The sequence below is a fragment of the Aptenodytes forsteri genome, unplaced genomic scaffold (genome assembly GCF_000699145.1).
Source record: "Aptenodytes forsteri isolate BGI_AS27 unplaced genomic scaffold, ASM69914v1 Scaffold53, whole genome shotgun sequence".
In the NCBI taxonomy this organism is placed as follows: domain Eukaryota; kingdom Metazoa; phylum Chordata; class Aves; order Sphenisciformes; family Spheniscidae; genus Aptenodytes; species Aptenodytes forsteri.
Window position 1 is genome coordinate 4,369,679 of NW_008795909.1, and position 21,609 is coordinate 4,391,287.

Sequence of the window (21,609 nt, forward strand, 5' to 3'; positions counted from 1 at the left end):
TTCTTTGCTTGCTTTTGCAGACTCTTAAAGTGAAATCATCAGAAGAGGAGAAAAATAATATTGACTTGGGCTTATTATAAGGAATATTACGAAGTCTAAAAGTTGCAAGAATGAAACTGGTGGGTATAATGACAGAAGAACACTGTATCAGTTTGCATGAGTTTTTCCATTTTGTTCAGTATTTACCGTGCGACATGGTGCAGGATGCCAGGTTGACGTTGTAGGTTACAGAAAGTGGCCGTCTCTGTTTTACCCATAGAATGGATATTGCCTGAGAGCTGGCAGAAAAAGCTTTTGCTCACTTGTCAATAGACTTCAGTGCTCTTCCACCAAATGAAGAACTTGTTCCCCTCCTGACTGAGTTTTCAAACCATGTTTCCTCTTGAGTTTGTAAGCAAATGTGACAAATAGTAGTTTTTTCTAAACCCTGTGTCTGTTACAGAGGAAATCTACATAGAAAATAATGAGAACTTAGGTTGAAAAGAGAAACTGTTAAAGGCTGGAAAATATCAGAAATAAGATATCCCATGGAGTTTTAAACAAGCACATACAATGAACAATTTTAATGTGAGAACAATTTTTCTGGATCTCTGCCTTAATGTGCATATTTTTCCATGCATTGTAGTGGTGCTGCTGGATCTAGTGAGGCTCCGTTTGCTGTATAAGTAATTTATCAGGTTTAACTTAAATGTAGGACGTGTGAATACTTGATTACTTTTACTCTGAGAAGGTTTAAGAGTGCAATATTAAGAGTGAGCTTTAGCTTAGCTGATTTTATCTAGCTTTAAAATTTTTATCACCCTTGAAGTGTGTAGTAATGGTTATGAAAGCAATTAATAACAGTAGTGACAGAATCAAGAGACTGACTAATTTATCATTATAGATTTTAATGAGGCTTATAATCTAGCAATAAATATACAATATATTCAAAAGTATGGAGTTATAAAAAGGATGATTTATTTAACTTTAATTCTAAACTAGTCTGAAAACCAAAGGTTGTGGAAACTAGGCATGTAAGAACATAATTCTTTTTGGTGTTACAGAGCAGAAGAATGAAAATAACAGAGGAAGGGAATTTAGATTAAAATTAAAGGGGGGAAAATCAATTGTTTAAAGTCATTCTAAAGACCTTGAAGCACACCAATAGTTTTGTAGATGTGGGAGGTATCTTCTTGTGGACAGCTGCTTTCTCCCACCTCAGTCCGCTTACCTGGCAGAGCATGGGAACTGTCTCAGGCGCTGCATCCCCGGGGTACTCAGAAGATGGGGAGCAGTGGAAGTGGTACCAATACTTGCTCCTTCGGAAAAGCTGTCTCAGATTTCAGATAAGATTCAGTGTTCAATTGGGGAATTAGGCTTTATTACCATTTTTTATAATTGTATTATGTTTATTATGATCTTCCTTGTAGCTTTTACTCTTCTCCCTTCTTTCTTGTGCTGAAGTGTACCAGAGTGTTTCTGGACAGGAGTATTGTTAAAAAGTAATACGCACCTGACAGGCTCTTGCCTGAGCAGTATAACAGGATGGTTGAAATTTGGAAAAATAATTATAGCCAGTCTTTCCCAAAGGGAAGCTAGAAAGTCAGATGGTAGTGGTAGCATTAAAACAAGAAAGAAACAATTAACAACAATAGAACAGGACAGATGAGACCCCAAAAAGTAGGTTTCCTTACTGTTGGATCAGCTAGAGGTAGGTAAAAAAAAATGACAAACCAACCCAAACTTGACGCTTTCAGGGCTTGTAAGGGGAACCCCGTGTTTTGGAAGACAAGCTCTGAGCTGCAGATTTGCAGTTTGGGAGAGGTTATGTAGAACCCTTACAGATCACTTGAGCATTTGTGGTTTTGCTTCAACACTGATGAGGAAACTGGAGTAGGAGCGGCACGTAGGCGTTCTGGGTTTTGTTGACGTCTTTGTAGTTCTTGTGCTATCCAAAATGAAGTATAATTGCTGTCAGAAAATGTTTAATATCTGCCTTATTTTCCTCAACTTCCACGTTACAAAAGCTAAATTATAAAGCAGAGTGGGGGAAAAATCTTGCTTTGGGAAGGGAAGCTCAGAGGAGTCTTACCAGACAAATACATCATTAGATTGGCCTCTGCCTCTTTTAAGAGGTGGAGAGTTTGGAGCTGGTTGCAGATTCATGTACCCCATCTAGCTCTCCCAGGACTTTGGGAAGGGGGCTGTGCTCGAGGAGTTCTGCTCGTCAAGCACAGCTTAATGACTTTAGGCAAAGAAGGGTGACTAGCAAAGTTCTTGAAATTAATTAATAGCTGCCTAACCACACAGGGCTGGGGTCCTCCGGTGTGTACAGAGGGACGGAGGAGTCTCATTAACGCCTGCTGCCTTTGTGGAAACAGCTCTCGTGTGTTTATAAACTCAGTGTTTATGCTCACGTTTGGGTCAGTAAGGAGACAGTGCTTCTGTAAGACATTGATTTGGCATGTCCTCAATTTGTCTTCATTGCACTGCTCCCATGACACTGAGTTGCTTCCATCTATTTTGCAACATGTACTAAGCTCCTTACAAGAGATCAGTGTATTTTCCAGTGATGCTTTGCTTCTGCTGCAGTACTTACGGTGCTGCCGGGGTTTGGAGTCAGCCCTTCTCCTGTGGTCAGTTGCCTAACGCTGGGGTAGAAATACGCTAATGTAATACTGAATCAGGTTCTGCATTTTTAAAAGAGGTGCAAACGGTAATTAATTTTCACAGAGCCCCTGCAGATAGAGAAGCCGAACTGGTGAAAGTCACATGGTGAGACAGAAACGTGATTAGGATTTCATGTGAGACCTCCTCCCTTTCAGTCCCATGCTCTAATTCTGTAGTGTAGGATGCCTTGCCAAAGTAGTCCTGAGTACTCTCTGATAGAAAATCTTCTGTTCATAAACAGGCAAGAGTGAGGCCTATTACCATGCAGTCTTACTTTGTCTGTTCTTTACAGTAGTTTATTTTTGATAAGCTACAGCACATTTTAATGTAATTGTTAACACGCCTAATTTGCAATTACACAGTCATATCAATAATAATGGAAAGTTGTTCACAGGTAATAAATTAGCATACCATATAACTAGCAGAACTATGGTTCTCAGTATATTGTTTCATGATCAAGAATTCAGTATTTAAATATACACAGCAGTGGGCTGAGAACAAGCTGTTCATTTTTGCTGCAAGCAGTAGCAGTGGACCAGAGTAATCATAGCTCCCAAAAGCAGGACTGATTTTATTGATTTTAAATAGGCTTTCATTATAGAACTGAGCCTATTACAATTGCAAGGAGTATCACTGCCATTTGTATTCACAGCGCTGGCTGAAGGGAGGGAGATATATTGTTGAATGCAACGTAGAGGATGCTTGTCCCTCAGAGTGTTATATTCTGTTCTGCTGAAACATCTGAATTTATTTAAAAGAAAAATACTTAAGGCTTTTTTCCTGTGTGGTTAGATTTAATTTTTTTAGAAATGTGGTTAGACCCAACTACAGCTGTGAAATTTTGAACTCTGAGGACTTTTCTGACGAGTAAAGGTCTTGCTTATTTATTGGCATCTGACTTAGGGACAAGCTGTATTTTGCTCCATTTTTTAAAGGACTCTTTGGAAATGTTCATGTCTCTCTTCTTCTGTAGATTAATGTAAAAAAAGACAAATATAAGATCCAGTGAATAAACTCTTAATTCTGAGATATTAATGTATTCAAGTTATAATTAGTTAAGAACACATGCTGTTACCAGAAATCTGTCATTAATCTGCATGGAGCAGTTTGCGGCTATTTGCTGCTAAATTAGTGACACTTAAAAGCAGTCCGTTTTTGTATTGTTTTGAATGATAAAGAAAATTTTAGATCTGTGACAAAAAAAAAATCTATGCACACTTAAGAAGCAGTCTGTTTTGTTATTTGGGTTTGGCTTTTTTGTTTGTTTGGTTTTTTGGTTTGTGTTTTGTTTTTGTTTTTTTAATTTACACAAAGGCTTGTCAGTCAGTGGACATAAACAGAAGTTCATTGAAGCCTTAATTACCAGTTGCAGTGCTGTTGAAAACGTGGCACTATACTTTATGGTGGTGTAAAGACACGTTGCTTGTGCTAGATTCTCTTGAAATCCAGTATTTGTAACTATGCAGCCCTGCTTAAACATTTATCCAGTGTTACTACAGCAGTTTGGAAGGGTGCTAATGGAAATTAATTACAGCTTTTTGGTTTTAATGGGTTTAATATTGACTTTGCATACTGCTTTTTAGATTTTTTAAAAAAAATTATTTATTTATATTAGAGCCTACAAGTGAAGGTGAACTACTTCATATATTCCAGCTAAAACCACTTTTCTTTTTTTTTGGGGGGGGGTAGTCTTTCATAACATAATTAGGGAATTCAGGCAGGAGATAGCATAAAAGCTCTGTATGAGCATTTCTCGAAACTGGCTCTTTTTAAATAAAATGGTGACGTTAAGTAGTGAATCAACTTGGTAAGTACTGAATGATCAAGCCTCGTTACTGTAAAATAAGATCTGGCTGGTTTACTTCATTTTACAGAGTTTGGGCAAATAACTATTGAATTAAATTGCTTCCTGTTGGTTTCCCCCAGGGCAGGAAGAACCTGCTGTATTGTGCTCTGCTGAGCTGCTTTATTGATTAGTTCTTCAGGTCTAATCTTTACATGGTCATGCTTACTTTCTAGTGTGTTTATGTTTTCGATAGTTGTTTTTTCTGAAGTTGTTGTATTGCCTTTATAGTCCTCTAGTGGATTATAAAAATGTACACATTAATTCCTTTCTCTAACTTCATTTGTTGTAGCCAAATGAGGATAATCAGCACTCGTGTAGCGTGCTGGTTAGGAGTGAGGGTAATGATCACTCACATAATTGATATCACGTATCACTGACAATCAAAACTCATGTTGTCGGGATGGTTGGCACCTAAAACCGATCTAATTAAATGCTTACAGCATCTATTAACAATACTATATTAGATTCTTTATCACAGCAGCTATTGTGATTTTAGAGTTTGTTTCTGCAGGTTGGAAAGTGATTCATAGTTTTAATTCATCTTAATAATTTCTGTGCTTAGGAAACACTTGATATAAAACTTTTTGTTGCATTTAAATTTTCTTGTTATCTGCCTTGAATGAATAATATATCAAATCCTTGAATGAATGAATAATAGGGAGCCCAGAACATGAATACATTGGAATGCATGAAGTATTTTCAAGGAGAATGCTTTTAAGGTTCAGAATGATACATGTCAAGTGTTACTGAATGGGTAAACGTGGAGGGATTTTCCTTTGAGAAGCTTGGAAATCAGACATCTCTTAGTACAGTACCTCCAACAGGTGTGTTAAAAATGCATTTCTGTCTTAATACGGGAAATAGAATATTTATTTCAGAATATTTACTCTATCCTAAGATCCAACTTTTTTTCTAGTTCCTGAAGTTTATTATACTGGAACTTTGAAATGACGCTCTGTCAGAGCTGATCTGCACCAAAAATTGCCACACCTCCAAACTTGTATTTAATCATCTGTAAAATATTTTTATGTAATACAAGCCTAGAAAGCCTGCGTTTGTTTGAATGAAAGTATCCATATCTTCTGTGTGACTTAAACAGTAAATTTGTCAATTTAACAACAGATTCTCATGTTTTCTTGGATCCTTGCATAGAATATTGTGATTCAAGGTGTAACCTAATCCAAACATCACTGAAATCGGAGATTTCCACAGACTTCAAAAAAGGATAACAATGTTAGCCTTTTCTAGGCACTGCTTAATGGTATGTTAATATTAGGATCTCAGACTTCTTTGCAAAATACCTGGCAGTATTATGATAAATGTGCAAGGTGACAGTATTCAGTATTAATAAACATCTTACAGACACCTGGCAGGTCTTTATGGTTCAAGAAGCTGCTATGGTCCGTGGATCTGCAGAGATAATGAGTGATGTTTTTGTTTGGTTGGTTCTTTTTCTTTTCCCCTTTTCCCCTCCGTTTTACTCTGTAAAGATGTCAGGATTGCTTCTGTTTGGAACGTAGCTCTTGGTGCAATTACTTTTGTCACTCTGTCTTGCTGCACTTTCTTGTTACTAAGATACTGTTACACTTGCATTGCCAAAGATTCATGTGATGCCTCACAAACAGATGAACATGTTTTCACAGCTACTGCCCTTGCTCTACGCTTACCTGCCCTTTGGAGATGGGGATTTCTTCTTTTAGGACCACATCCATAGCTTTGCTTACATGTGTTCAGAGCAAGGAATGGAATTTATTTTCCTTGATGAGCATTTGTTGGTTGTGCATTTAAGACAAAATATGATCTGATTCATGTTTTAAAAACCGTGCCAGAATGTAAGCTGTCAAACTTTATGCTGGTTATATGGTTTGATGTGCAGGCCATGTAGCACTAATAGCATGGTTTTGATCTACCTAATGACGTATTTATCCAGCTAATAAGTAGTGTATATTTATCCTTTAACTTCCTTGAACAACTCTTTTTTGCAAGGTTGCTTTGTAAAAAGGCTGAATTGACTCTTGTTTTATCGCTCACTAGTTATGAACAACTTCTCATTGTTTTTAAAGAGTCTAACCTGGAAATGCTTTTTAACCTTACACTAACAAGCTCGATAAATGACACACGATAGAAGAGCAATGTGTTTTTCTTTTACAGAGGCAAAGGAAATTGTTCTGAAGGCACAGATTCTGGCTGGAGGGAGAGGAAAGGGTATTTTCAATAGTGGATTGAAAGGAGGAGTTCATCTAACTAAAGAGTAAGTCTTTAAAATTGAAAAAGCATAAATAAATTGCTTCTGTTGTAATATTTAAGCTGTTTACAATAGCTATGTGACTGTTTCTTTTGATATCTTTCAATAAACTAACCTTTTTCCTTTGTAGCCCTAAGATTGTTGAACAGCTTGCTAAACAGATGATTGGGTACAATCTGTCAACAAAGCAAACTCCAAAGGATGGTGTGACGGTTAAAAAGGTAAGAGTTTTGCCTCTTGAAAGTTGAGAACTGTGTTCAGCTGCAATTTTGCATTAATATGCAGGGGTGTATGACATAGATTTATTTTTTTCATTCCTTCTCCAATGCCTGATTGATTGCATCTAGTTGAGGAAAGAAAAAAAAAAAAGTTACTTTTTCTTTCTTTGTGTCTATGTGGTTTTGTCTATCAATTTCAGCATACCTAGTGGTGGAAAAATAAATTCATTTCTGCTACCTGTGTTGAAGGGAATCCTTTGTCATAGGTTCATCCTTCATCAAATACATACTAAATGCTAGCATAACTGTATATAGCATTAACTGTACATGCTTATTGATGTTCTGCTCAGAGAAGTAATATATACATGATTACCTGTAGTAATAATACTATCTGTATTTCATTCACCCTCAGCTTTGGGCACCTGTTATTAAAGATAGGGACAGATGACTTTGCGTGAGAGTGATCTCAATTTAAAAAAAAAAAAAGGTGTCCGAAAGTAGATTCTTCCTAACTTGTTGCAGATACAGAGTAAAATGTGGTCATGGTAGTGGTTCAGCTAGTATATGGTAATTCATTTATCTATGACGGTGCATACTGCAAGGTGCCAAGATTTACTTCAGCATAAATGTATTGCTCTGTATTGGCCTAAGTAAGAGAAGCATAGATAGCCCTTCAGCAAGATTTTCCTTTATCTTAGTAAAATTCTGTAAGTCAGCAAATCCTAGCAATTGCCTATCTACTATATATATTTTCATCTCTTGCTTTGTTTTACTGAGCAAGGATCTTCATACAGGTATGTAGTCAAGAGCCACACTGTATTTGTGCCAGGAGATAATTTGGCATGAGCTGAAAAGAACTGCAGTTCGCTTTTAATATATTGTGAACGGCTTGGTATATTAGCATAGAAGGGGAACACCTGTCTGGAAAGATACTGTCTAATGAGGGCTGGAAGAAGGTGCTCGGCAGTTCTTCTCTTGGGGAGCAAGGAGAGCAGATTACCATCGCTCCTCATAGTTGTTGTTAAAAAGAAATACTAGATATTAAAAAGAAGGAACAGTATTGCCATTAAGGCATGTCTGTCAGAGACTGTGATAATACTAAGGATATAAAAAAGGATATAAATTTCCCATATCAAGGCACTCTGCTTTGAAAAATTTGTATTGTAAAAACAACTTTCTTTTATAAATTCTTTTGCCTTAGTTGACCTACTTTGAATACATCAATACAGGAAATTTCACTCTTTTGTCTGAGTGCAAGTCTGTTCATTCATTTACATACTCAGTTCTGAAAAAGAAACTTCTCATTTTCTTCAAAATTGATAGAAATGAAAGAAAGGTATAGGTGTGTTGGGGTTTTTTGAAATGGATTATTCAAAGGATTTCTATTAAGATGACTTTTGTACCATGTATAGAATAGCTATAGGAGATTTAACTTGTAATTGCTTTACTCCCCATCCACATGTTGCTTGTATGAATAAACAGCGGTCAAGAGTAAGCAACTAGGGCATATGTGAAGTTTAAGATGAAGTTTGCACAACTGAACTTCAGATATTTATTTTGGTGGTACAAGAACGTATATAGCCTTGATAAACTGTGTATTTTTCCTTTGCTATAGAGTTACTTGGAAGCTTTTCAGGACACAGCTTGCAAGTATTTTAATACTGATGCATGATAAACTGGTGTAGTGCTTTTCACTGGGAGAAGCTGATCATCTTTTGTCATAGATTTCCATTCTGATTATAGAGTTGGCTTTTAAAAGCCCTAGGCCAATTCATATCTTCATCACATACATGTATAACAAGGTAGTAGTATGTTTTATGGTATTTTGGTGTTGAGATCTTTATTCTTGGTAATTTATGGTAAGAGCATACACCCTATTTTAAATATTTATATAAGTTTGGCCAATGGTATGCTAACGTTTTCCCCATTGCTTGTTAGCCAGTGAAGAAAGCATGTTTAAAATGATGCATCTAGGTCATCAAAAAACCATCTCCCAGAAAAACTAACGTCTTTTAAAAGCATTTATCTTTTCCATAGTTAGCTCACTCTAGGATCTTCAAAGTAGTTAAAGAAGTTGAGGCATTCAGGCATGTAGTGTCAAGACTACAATGTCAAACACTGAAATTTTAATCAAGGAGCAAACTACAGTAATAGGATTAAAAGTATGAGTTTAGCTATGTCTAAAATGTCATTTAATGCAGTGGGTAGTTAAGGCACAGAAAATGCCGGACAGACTCTTCGAGCTTGCTACGAGCAGTGGGGAAGTAGAGAATTAATAGCAGGCATTTTTGTTCTATTTCAAGGCATATGTTCTCTCTGTATGTGTATGTAAGAATATGTGTGTGTACATGTACTTAAAGAAAATCACAGTTCACAAAGAAAAGAAAAGGCATGTTCTTAGGTTCTGTGGGTTTTAAACTTTCTGGTGTTCTGGAAAGTTTGAGTGAACTCATGTTTTGTTTTTTTTTTAAAAAAAAGTAATAAACGTCCTTCAGAAGGAAAATAGTTATTAAGTCACTTTCTGCAAGGCAAACAATGAGCCAGTGTCAAGTCAGGGAGTGGAAGTCACGTACCTTTTACGTGCATTTTTAAGGAAGGAATAAAATATAGAAATTTTCTACAATTAGAATAATTATGGAACAGAAAATGGAGTTTTCAGCTTTCTTTCTCAGCTGTGCACCTACTACAGAATTTAAAGCATGTTTGTGCTTCTTTAGATTGATGTTTCTTAAATAGCAGTCTCCTCAGTTCTCTTGTAACTTGGAAGCTATTTTGTGAGTTTACATAAAATCCTCTTATGGTATCTTGGAATTTGGAGAGCCTGGTTATCTGAGAAGACAGTCTTCTCTTATCATGACAACCTGAGAATTTGCTACCTGTGTTTTCTCTCCAAGCAATAACAGAATTAACATTTTGACTATTTGATTCAATATAAAAGAGCTGTTATAGTTACCCTCATGAAATTACGTGACTTAAACTTTTAGGTAATGATTTGTTTTTAAGAAGGAAAGCTTGAAGTTACAGGAAGTTTTAAAGAAAACTGATTTTTCCCCAGGACGTTTTAAATATAAACCTGATGTGGTAAACAGATAACGATGCTTCACATTCTTTATCATAAGCAAAACGGACAAAATACGAGAAAAGTCAACAGTCTGTAGATTGAATCTCAGTACTCTTAACTGTTCATTAGTGTGTTTGCATTAGTTTTGTCATGTGAATGGTAGGTAGACTTTAACAAATAATATTTAAAGACCTTGAACACCAGTTTCCCTGGCTTTGCTCTGCATCAACCAGGGAGGATGGTGAAGGAAAGTAACTTTTTTGTTGGGAGAAATGAGAGATGTTTTACAGCCTGACAATTTTTACTCTACAGTAAGCTTGCCTACTACAAAGTAGATAGACTCTCAATAGTTTTGTGAATTAAGACAGAGAAGTATTTGATGTTGACATGGTTAATTAGCAATAGTGGGGATAATCACTCGGGTTGGAAGTAGCAGTTGAAAAGATACCTGATTTAATAATGTAAGTTTCACCTGCTGTGCTTGCAAATGTATTCCTCATGACTTGTTGAGTGGATTCCCATCCTAAGTCTGGCCCCGATCCTGAGCGCTTTGGAAACTCTGAACAACTCAGACAAGATCCGGTAGGGCCAGCTGGTTTTATTTGACCTATGTCTAAAGCAAGTGACTCACGTTTTTCAGATACACTGATTCAGGATATGTAAGAAGGTGAAAACATGCATGCAGGTAAAAAGACTAATAGTAGCAAATCAAGGATGCTTTCCATAACTTTGCTTGTTAATTTGACAAATCTTGGCAGGTAGCCGACAAGCTGTGTTTGTGAGTTGGCTTTTAGCATCCCTTTATAGTAGCCAAAAATAGGCAGATGCTTTTAAGTAGTACGGTAGTTTTCTACATTCTTAGTTGTCTCCTTCAACCTAGTTTTCTTTAGTTTGCTTCTGAACAGTCACTTAGTTGAACTATTCCTTTACATCACCCTATGTTCTATGAATAAAGCAAGATAAAAATAGAAGGAAACAAAATTACTATAAAGAAAATTTCTTCCGAGTCAAAAAACCCATAAAGAAATAGCATCTTGCCTTCCATTCTGAGCACAGAGGGCTTTATTTAATTCCTTGTCTCTTACTTTTTTTTTTCCTGTTCTGTTAAGACGTACAGCCTGGCAAAAGGTGAGTACATTCTTTCTTATGTACTCTGGAGTAGAATATCAGAAAAGCGACTTGGGTTGAAAGTATAGTGCATCTTTCTTGTTTATAGTCCTTGAACTATGAAAACCCCAGGAATACTTATTTGATGGAACACATCTTGCTGGGTAGGCAGAGTTTTAAGACTGCAGGTGTATACACGCCTCTTGGATCTAAGGAGTTTGAGCTGCTGATAGAATGAATTTCACCTTATGTTTCATTCAGAGTGATGATCTTCGTCTACAATTATTGTTCAAAGCTGTCGCTTTGTAAACAGACCACATTAGAAAGACATTGCCACTTAATCCTTTTTAATTATATTAATCTTAGGGAAGTGATTTTCCTGATTTCTACTACTTCCATTGAAAGGTAGGAAATAGTAGCTCTGCTAAGGAAGAACGTAGTTGATTGTCAGAAGGAGAAGCTATAGTGCTAATTAAATGGCAGAGGTGGCTGCTCAACTTCCAGGTTGAAAAGCAAAACCGTAGTGCAGAGCAGAACTACAGTCTTTGCACCTGAGGTTATGGCACCTGTTATGATCACAAGGAATAATTAGTAAGGATCATATGCAGTTTTTTGGGTTTTTTTTAAGATGAAGAATATTTGGGGGAATTTAGTATTCTTGCATCAAAACATAGTTTTGTGAGTCCTTTGCCAAGTGTAAAACTACTTAATCTCTGAAATTGCTTCAATAGCTATTGTTAAACTATTGCAAAAATTGACAGCTCAGATGAAGAGGAAGTTTTAGTTACTGTAATACTGAAATGGAAAGGACTTTGGCATATTTTTGGGAGGAGAGGAAAAAAAAGTAACAAAGGATTTATATGGGCCATTTCACCCCCCAATTTTAATGTGAGTTCTTGTAGATTCCAATCATGTAGGATTTGAATCATCTTTTTTGTTGCGTGCTGAGGTATCTGTCAGATATCGGTATGAAAGGGTTCTGTAGCTTATAGTAAAAAATAGAAATGAGTAGCTCTTTGGAAGAATAAATTTTTATGTTTCTAGAATGTGCCAGTATCTGAAGGTTACACATCTGCTTGTCTCTCTAAACTGAAAGTAAACAGCTGGATGGCAGAATTACATGTAAACCCATTTCCTTAGGAAATACTTAGGCAGGGCAGGAATTCAGTGCTGAGCTTCTAAGTGTAGGATGGCCTTCTGTCAGAATGAGGGAGAGAACATAAGCCTGAGGCTTTACTGGTAAGGAACGGGGCTACTGATGCGATGCATTAGAAGGCCAACATATGCTCTCTTACATCTATGTGATTTGCAAGACTGTAGTCCCTTGTGACTCAAGTTTTTCTGGGGGCAGCATGTTAAAGTGCTTTTGGGGAATAAAAAGGTAATACGGAGGTCCCCTTTATGGACACAGCAGCAGCTCCGATTCTCTTCTTGGAAAAAACCCCAACAGTTAGGTGTTCCTGGTTTACGCTGCTTGTTACATACCCCAGTGAGAACAGCAGCATCAGGGGAGTCTCTTATTTAGGGAGAGAGGATTTCTCGGGGGAAAAAAATCACTGGGTTGTAATATCCTTTAAAAGGAATGAAACAAACGTTTCTTTTCAGGATAGCAAATATCAAACTGCTGCCTTTTAAGGCAAAGCAGGAAACATGAGCCACAATGTTCTCTGCTTGATCACAGCAGAGGAAAATATTGTCCCTTATTGGTTCTGTTAATTTTTAATTGCTTTTTACATTGCAAAAGATTTTATGACATTTACTACTCTTGACATCTCAAGGAAGCAAAGCTATGTTTAGATTAAGTGTCACCAGGTAGATGGACCAGTCAGAACTGTCGCTGTTTTTTTTCTTCCCTGTATTCATTTTTAGGTGATGGTTGCAGAAGCACTGAATATTTCCAGGGAAACATACTTTGCAATTTTGATGGACAGAGCCTGCAATGGACCTGTTATGGTTGGCAGTCCACAGGGTGGTGTTGACATAGAAGAAGTTGCAGTTACTAGCCCAGAACTTATCTTTAAGGTATTAAAATAATATTTTAGACTAAAAATTTTCCTTGTCAGTTATCCAAAAGAATTTTCTCTCCCCCCCCGCCTTCTCCTTCCATTTTTCCTTCTATATATGGAAAGAAGACAGTAAGAACCATAAAAATTGTGTTTCACCAAATAGGGGATCAGACCTGTCATCTAGTAGATGAATGAAGCATGTTTAACACCTGATTTTGTTAGTGTTTGTGTCTCCAGCTCGATTTAGAAAAAGAGCTTAAATCTGACTGTTACGTGATATGATAAACTTAATATCTGAAATGTTTAATGAGTGAGTTTCACTTTCAGAAAGGTACACAGTTTTTTCACAAGTGGGTCAGTGCCAATATGGTTATTGTTTCTGTGGTTGTTTTTTTCTAATTGACAGAGTTGTTAATTATTTCTTTGTACCTGGATGACTCTTGCATCTGAAATACAACTGTTGTAATTACTTTCTTAACGATGACTACATTTAAGTATTTATTACTGTGGCATGATAATGAGTAGACAAGCTATTCATCTGGGAAAATAATTGATACAATCAAGTGTAATTATTCAAAAAATTGTAAAAATATTTAATGTGCATTTTAAAATTATATAAACTTCACAGTGTTACTGGGCAGTGACACCATTGCCTTGAAAATATTCCAGAAGATGTCATAAAAATTAACAGACTAAATATTCGTCAACGCCATCTGTACAGTAATTAAAAGTGAAAACTGGTGTCACATTGTCTTGTCAGCATGCCACCCTGAAGAATTAAATATTTTTTGGAAGGACTGTTTCATAGTTGGTGTGGTAATTATAACATACCCTATAGGCAGCTGCTATAGCCTCAGTCTCGGAGAACTTTGGCAAACAGCCATGCATTAATTACTAATTTGCAAATGTATACTGTTTTCCTTTTGAAGTTATAAATCTCCATTCAGATTGACTATTTAGTTATATTTATGCACGTTATTGTTACAGGAGGAAATAGATATTTTTGAAGGTATAAAGGATCGTCAGGCATTGCAGATGGCAAAAAATTTGGGCTTCAAAGGACTTTTGCAACAGCAGGTAACTTGACTCTACTCCCTCAGTTTTTACTGAAGATATTTTAGCCCAGCTATAGAATAAATGCTTTCCAAACAGACATGAAAGCCTAAGTGTCCATTAGATCAGGACCATTTTGACATTTTAAATATTAAATTGCACCTATATAATTGTCGTCAGGCTTTAGCAATTTGAATAAGGTCCTTATTGTTCCAAAGTGAAAGTCCCTTCATCAATTGAAGCAATTGATGACAATGTGCTGTTCATTGGAATTCCATTGGAGCTCAGTGAATTACACGGGTAGAGCTTTTTTGAAAATTTGGCCCTTAATATGGGGAGAAGTAAAAGTGTATCTCTCTGTGCAATTGAAGCCTTTTTTTTTCCCGAACTTCAACTCAAAACGAAAAGTCTGACAGCTTGTTGTCTTTTAAGTATCTTTTTTTTATATATATTGGAATTCCATAGTGTACACAAATATGCAAGATATTTTGCCTTTGTGAATCATTTTGCAGAGAAAAAGCTTGTTTAAGCTACTTTTGCCTTTTTTTTCCTATAGTATCAAACTGTCATTTTTGTAGAACTCCTTTATTTTTAATTCAGCAATTTTAATTATTTTCTATCCCAACCGTGCAATTAACAAATGCGTAATCATTAAGTTGATTAACACACATTTGGAGATTTAGCTGTATATCTAATGAGGAGGAATGATTATGTAGAACCTTTCAACCCTTGAAGAGTTCTGGTACTTAATAATTAACAGCAATATATGGACTTTTTAACAATACATTTAAATAATGCTGCAGTGAGTGCATTTCTTTCCTTGCGCTATCAACTCAAATGAATTTACTGAAGCATAGGAACATAGTTTTTATTCAGACAAATCCCAGTATTTACTTATACATTCGCTATTTCTAGGTTGGGATTTTATGCTTTGCCTCAAAGAGGCTCAGTACTTGTAGACCTTGAGAAAGAGAAATGTTGACATTAAGCTGCCTGATTCAGAGAGGTGCTGAAAGATGGAGCAGCCCTTAATAAAAGTTAAGCGATTCTGGTGATCTGTTGAAATTACAGCAGTGTACTAGGGCAACAACAGCTTTTCAGGTTGCCAAGAATCAGTGTGGGGTTGCACGGTGGGACTTCCTCCCTAGCGTCACTGTTGATAGCCTTACCCATGTGGTGTTAGGATACTTTGTCAACCACGGTGGCCATGCCAAGGAAACTGCTGCCTTGGTGGGTGCAGATTTATAACTGGTAATTTTTTAAAAATCAAAACCAATGAGAATGCTTCAGCTGATGAATTTTGAGAAGGGAAGACTTCATAAACAGTTTGTATGCTGCTTCCAAACTGTAACTCTTTAAAGAGTCTTCAGCATGTTGGTCCCAAAACTGGATACAACACTCCAGGTGCTGCCTTGTCAGCACTGAGTAGGGGGAGATAGGAACATCCCTCACCACGTTCTTCCTGATGTAGTGCAGTATTGGGGTTGAGTCTTTATAGTCGTAATGTTTTCTTACGAATGATGTTGTGGGAGAAAGCTGACTTCTTTTTTTTTATTCTCATTCACTTTCCTTATTAGGAGAGGTCCCAAATATTTTTGATTTCTGTACTTCAGTTAACTGATCAGTAATGAAGGAACAAATTTGATTTTTTCTTTATTAGTGCACTTCTTCATCTGCAAACTTATTTCAGCTAATAGGTTGTCAGTGTGTAATGAACCAAAGGGATTCTTTTTATGCACGTTCATGTTGCTGTTGTTTAAATTGTTCTATTAATGGAAGACTGTTGTAAGAACTAAAGACTTGGAAGTTAGTAGTCAGTCACAATACTTTTGGCCACAGAACCAGTCAGAGATAGATGGTGAGGAACAATAAGGAATGAGCAAGAGCATAAAGAGTAGACAAGCATGCTTCTGACAATTTGTTCAAGAAAACATTTCAGACTGATGTAGGAAGGAGAAATGTTGTGTTTTTTTTTTTTTCCTAAAGTCACTAATGTGCACATACTGCTTTTTGGTTTCTGAATTTAGACTGATGAACATGAGTGCAACTTAGATCTCAGCATACCAGCGAATATGTCATTATGAACTGTTAGGCACTTTTCAAATTAAACTTGTCATAGTAATCGTGCTGTTTATTTTGTAGAAAATCCCCAGTTCGTGTAGTCTTTAAATGCACATTTACAAAATGTTATGCAGTATCATAATGCTACGTTATAGCTATTTTAGATACTATATAAATATGATTAAGAAAACAGAAATAAAAGCAGTAATTATCTAGAACTAGTGTGCAATTTAATACATTAAAAATAATCAATAATGGTTTACCTTTGCCTTGAAAACATTAACTTTTATTTTTCTGCGTGGTAATTGTAAATCGCTTGATCAAATTTAGGCAGCAGATCAAATTAAGAAGCTGTATAATCTCTTCTTGAAAATTGATGCCACTCAGGTTGAAGTGAATCCCTTTGGTGAAACTCCAGAAGGGCAAGGTAAGAAATTGAAGGAAACAAATGAATGCATTATAGTTCTTTATTTATGCAAAATATAAATTAAATTGCATAGAAGGTTGTAGCAGCAGCTTTGCATTAATTTCATTTTGTAATGTAATTTAAGCAACATTCATAAATATTCCCATGGCAGATTTTACATTTCAATACCTTTTGTTATTTCATCGAAATACTGGAAGTATCGGCTTCTACATGTTATGCTTGGTGGGAAACAGCAACATTTTCTGCTCTTCTGCTCTTTGTACAAAGTTGGGTTTTTCTTGGTTTTGTTTTGTCTTGGATATGTTTTTGTTAATGTTGCTAGAATTCCTGAGATTGTGCGGAAAGAAACTTCTTATTTTACATTTGTAAACATATAAGTAAGTTAAAATCATAAGTGCATGACTCTGCAACCTACTCGAGCACAGGAGAAATTCCAGCTGGAATGGACACTTAGCTACATCCTTTGGGAAGAAAAAGGGTAATTGATCTGCTTCTACCATGAATACAGGGCTAAGAAGGTATAGGGTAAATAAAAGGAGCTGGGTTAGCTTTCATGTCATTGTAGTAGTTGGTTTTCCAGCTGAAACCCTTCCTCCCATTTGTCATTTTTGTCCAATTAACTTGAACAAAAGAGAAGAGGAACTAAAGATGCCTGTGGTATATTGAAATAGAGTAGGGCCGATCCAAGTGGATCATAGTTACCACCTTGCTGTTTCATTTGATGGCAGACCATTTTTACCCTTGCATTCATTCCTAATGCCAATATTTTATGATATCCATGCCCCCTCTCCCTTTTTATTTCTTCTCTTTAATTTAAATAGATAAAGGTGAGAAGTTGTGGAGCTCAGGGGGAGCTAGCTGAGACTTCAACGTCAAAGGCTGCGGTTCACAAGCGCTAGTGACTTTCTAGTAGAGGCCCTACCTACAGTATCATTTTGTGATTTGAGAGAAGTCTTTGGCATTGGGAAGTGCTGGTGGGTGTTTCTTGACAAGCATTGATAAAGAATACTCAAGAAAGACAATTCCAGTTTTTAACCAACTTATAAGATATGCCTATAGATTAAAGTGGAAATTAGAAAATGTAAAGAGAAAGCTTTTACCCGTTTTAACAGACACTAGGAATGTGGCTGCTTCATTGCAGTTCTGGAAACTTTTGGAAAAAGATAATTGCTATGTCAGTTAAGACCATGAGGTCCTCATAGGAGTGAGTACCAATTGAAAGAATTAGCATTTTAAGAATACTTTTTATGTGCACACAGCTAGTTTGTAAAGTAAACAGCTTTTCACTAAAAACCCATATTTTGGCTCAGTTGGTCAGGAATTCAAAAGTTGAATTGTGGCTAGAAACTATGCAGTCTCTTCCAATTGTCCAACCTTGTTTTTCCATTTTTATTAGCAAACCAAATGCAAAAGAATTGGCAGAGAATTGTCCACAGCTTAAAAGGAAAATTCTGCTGGTAATGTAGTCTGAAAAAGCTCTAAAAGATGTAAAACAAATCCTGCCCTGCCCCATTTTATTAACGCATCTTATAAAGTGCTGCTCATTGTTATAAAATGGGCTCTGGTACACTAAAATGCCCTATTGTAAAGTGACATTTTAAAAACAAATACAAAAAGGAATACCTTGTCTATTAAAGTATATGAGGATAATTCAGAGACAATGATAATAATGATCAAATGTCCGGTCAATTTTTTTTACGTAATGAGCTGATTTCAGGTTAAACTAAGTTAGAAGAACATATTTATGACCTAAAAGTATGCATTCTGCTTTTCAAACCTTTTTTCCTGACCTTTTTCGAATCATTCTTGGTTGGGTTTTTTTGGTGTTCTTACCACCAGAATCTGTTAGCTCTCTGGACAGAGTTTACCTCGTGAGAATGATTTCCACTAAATGCTTTAACTCTTTTTATTTGAGAATCTTTCGCAGCACTGTGTGCTCAGATTTCCATCTCATTCGAAGTACCACAATAACGTGCATGTTGAATCAATAGTTTCCGCATTGTAAACCTCACTCAGCTTAATAAGTGTAAGTCAAATTCTTAGCAACCAACTCTAGCTCCATTGGTTCTTATGCAATTTCTGAAATGTGTACTGGGGGAGAGAAACAAAAAGCCCTGCTGTTGACCAGTGTAGTTCTATTGTAGGCTGTATTTTAAATGGAAATGGAAAATTTGCCTTCAGAACCCAATAGACTGTTGTTTTTCCCCCGCCATTTAAATAGATCCATTGGCCTTATTAAAACCGGTCGGGAATGAAGTGAGAAGGACATTTTCATTTTGTGTTGCACAGTGAAGTTAAAGCAGAACAATGAAATAGGACCTTGTAAAATGAATTGTCTGAATTTTTCAAGTTCTAGCAATGTGCAACACATGACACTTTTGACCTCTTGAAGATGAATGGGACCTTTAAAGTAGGTACAACAAAAACTGCTGGAACTTTCCTGCGGATTATGATGTTTACTTCAAAACAAATTCATTGGTATGTTTGTCTGCTATGACTGATACACTTTACCAGGTTTGTTTTGTGGGTTCAAGACCATTGATACTGCAAAAACAAAATTTCCTTCCTCAAAACTTGTTGAAATCATTTTTTTAGTAGAATAATTGACCAAGATGTTTTAACACTACAGGGCAGTATGGAAGGTACCCAGTAGTCCTTATGCTCAGTCAGATGTCAGAAATTGGGACATCTATGACAATTGCCTTCTATCAGGCAGAGAAGTGAGCTTGAGGTGAGCGCTTTCTGCCAGGACTAGGCTGTTCTGGTATTCACACTTGCTGGTTCAAAACTAGCTCAGATGACTTGTATAGAAGCACTTTACTATTCTGCCATTTTGGCAGAGCAAAGGACAGAATCCTCAGTTCAGTACCTACATCATCTCAGCCATGTAATCCTGCAAGGAAGACCTTTAAGTATGTCTTGAGTGTTAGTGAGTGGACGCTGTAGACGTGTATAGACACTGAAAAGGAAGTGAGAAGGGCAGAGACAGCGCTGTCGGAATAGGGGCATTATTGAGGTGCTGAGGATGTATTTGGCTGGGTACCAACACGGAGGGGAAATCAGTAGACAGGTAGGGGCAGGTGAAAGAGAGGACAGTTGGGAATGAGAGGAAACAAAAGTGGTGGTCCTAAAAGGACCCAAAGAACCATGTTGGTACTAACTTTGCATCAATGCTGGAGTACTATGAGGTAGCACTGTGGAAAAAAATGAACTGATTTGGATAAGTTGCCAAGTTAGCTTTTCTGGAATGGCTGTGCATATTTAGTGAGCAGGACTTAATCTGAGGGATGGTAGGAGTTTTTATGCTGTTTTCTCTGAGGTTTTTCCCCCTGTGTTTCGCATTCAGGAAGCTGAGGAGCAGAAACAGAGTGGGTTTCAAGCTGTGAAGCCATCTTACTAGCAGACATACACAGAAGTTTTCCTGTGCTTATTTCTTTTTTGCTAGCAGTTTTTCCATCTGAAATGTCTTACAGAAGAATAAAGATAAAACAAATGGAAGAACATTTGAGCAGCTTAATGCAGTTATTTCTAATGATAAAGTATAAGTCTCTGTATGAAGACCATTATTCCTGTCAAAGTAACAGTTAAGATGGATTTATTTCTTGCTGGTTTTTGTGTTTTTCACTCATGTGAATTTCCATAAGAAAATACACTGTTGTATGTATTTCCTTTTGTTTAATTTTGTAGCAAATTCTTTGTTAACACTATTGGGTCAGAAGCCTGTAACTGCCAATTTCTTTGGGTGTTTTTGTTTTGTTTGCTCTCAGTGTAAGCTGTTGAATTGGCAGATGACAAAAATCCTACACTGCTAGCAAAAACAACAAAAATACTCCCTGAATATAAGTGTTGGAGCTTTCTTTGATATTTGTTTAGAAGAAAATTTCATTTGTATAATCTGTCATGCATGTAACAATGTGCTTTTGATGGTGAAAATGGTTTGATAAATATTAATAGGTGTTTTTCCTGCTACTTTGTACAGCATGGCCTTTGTTAAAGATGAATGTTCTGTAGAAATGAGATTCTATTAATGTGACATTGAGGACGTTCATGTCTAAGGTAAAAAGAGCTCTGAAACTGCAGTTTTACTCTAGCTTTGAGTTGTTTTAGCAATTTAAGGAACTGAAAGCTTGAAGAAGAAAAATGGTACAGGTCTTAGTTAATTGTTAAAAAAAATTAAAGCAGCTCTAGTACAATGGAAGCATATTATGATCTTCAGACATTTCTCCTTTTGGCAGATTCCCACATGATGGTTGACCAGGTAAGATCTAGACTCTTCCAAGAGAGATTTATTATATGCACACGCTCATGAATAGTTTTCTGAAACTTCAGTCACTGAAACTAAATTTGATCCTGTTTTAATTTAATCTGGTATTGGTTACAAATCAAATGTATTTAGAAAACCACAAAAACCCCAGCAACATCAGAAGTCCAAAACAAGAAAACCCAATGCAAATCAAGACATGCAATTGAGACTCTCCTATTTGTGTAAATGTTTTGTTTGCTGTTTGCGTAGGTATTTTCTCCTAAGTTAAGCAATTGTATATTTAAAAAAAAAAAAAAGAGAGAGAGAGGTATTTGTTCACCAAAAAAGATTGTGTGATTAGTTATTTTAGTTGATGGGTATCTATATCAAAGACTAAAAATTGTCTTTTTAATTGTACTTGGGCTCTAGTTGCAGAGACATGTACAATGCTCATGAGCAGGTGCATGTGTACCATGTATGTTTCAATGGCAGTATGAATCAAAACACAGCAGAAAGAAAAACTATTTGATTTTTCTGGATGCAGCATTTAAAGGCACTTAAATCTGACTGGTTTGCATTGAGAAATCAATTATAATTCAGTCAGTAATTATAATCTGGATATAGTACAAATCAAATTACTTGAATAGTGAAATGATAAGCATATAGTCTTATATTTACTTAGAACATTTTAAT

The 21,609-nt window shown here is 36.3% G+C and overlaps 1 protein-coding gene across 1 annotated transcript in view; it reads left to right on the forward strand.

Moving 5' to 3' along the window:
• The window catches only part of SUCLG2 (succinate-CoA ligase GDP-forming beta subunit), a 107,345-nt gene that overhangs the window by 26,126 nt on the left and 59,610 nt on the right, over nucleotides 1-21,609 (forward strand). Inside the window, exons 2-6 of the mRNA XM_019473453.1 lie at nucleotides 6,647-6,746; nucleotides 6,871-6,961; nucleotides 12,996-13,148; nucleotides 14,120-14,209; nucleotides 16,577-16,673. Coding sequence (XP_019328998.1) covers nucleotides 6,647-6,746; nucleotides 6,871-6,961; nucleotides 12,996-13,148; nucleotides 14,120-14,209; nucleotides 16,577-16,673 — 531 coding nt within the window. The remainder of the gene's footprint in view (nucleotides 1-6,646; nucleotides 6,747-6,870; nucleotides 6,962-12,995; nucleotides 13,149-14,119; nucleotides 14,210-16,576; nucleotides 16,674-21,609) is intronic.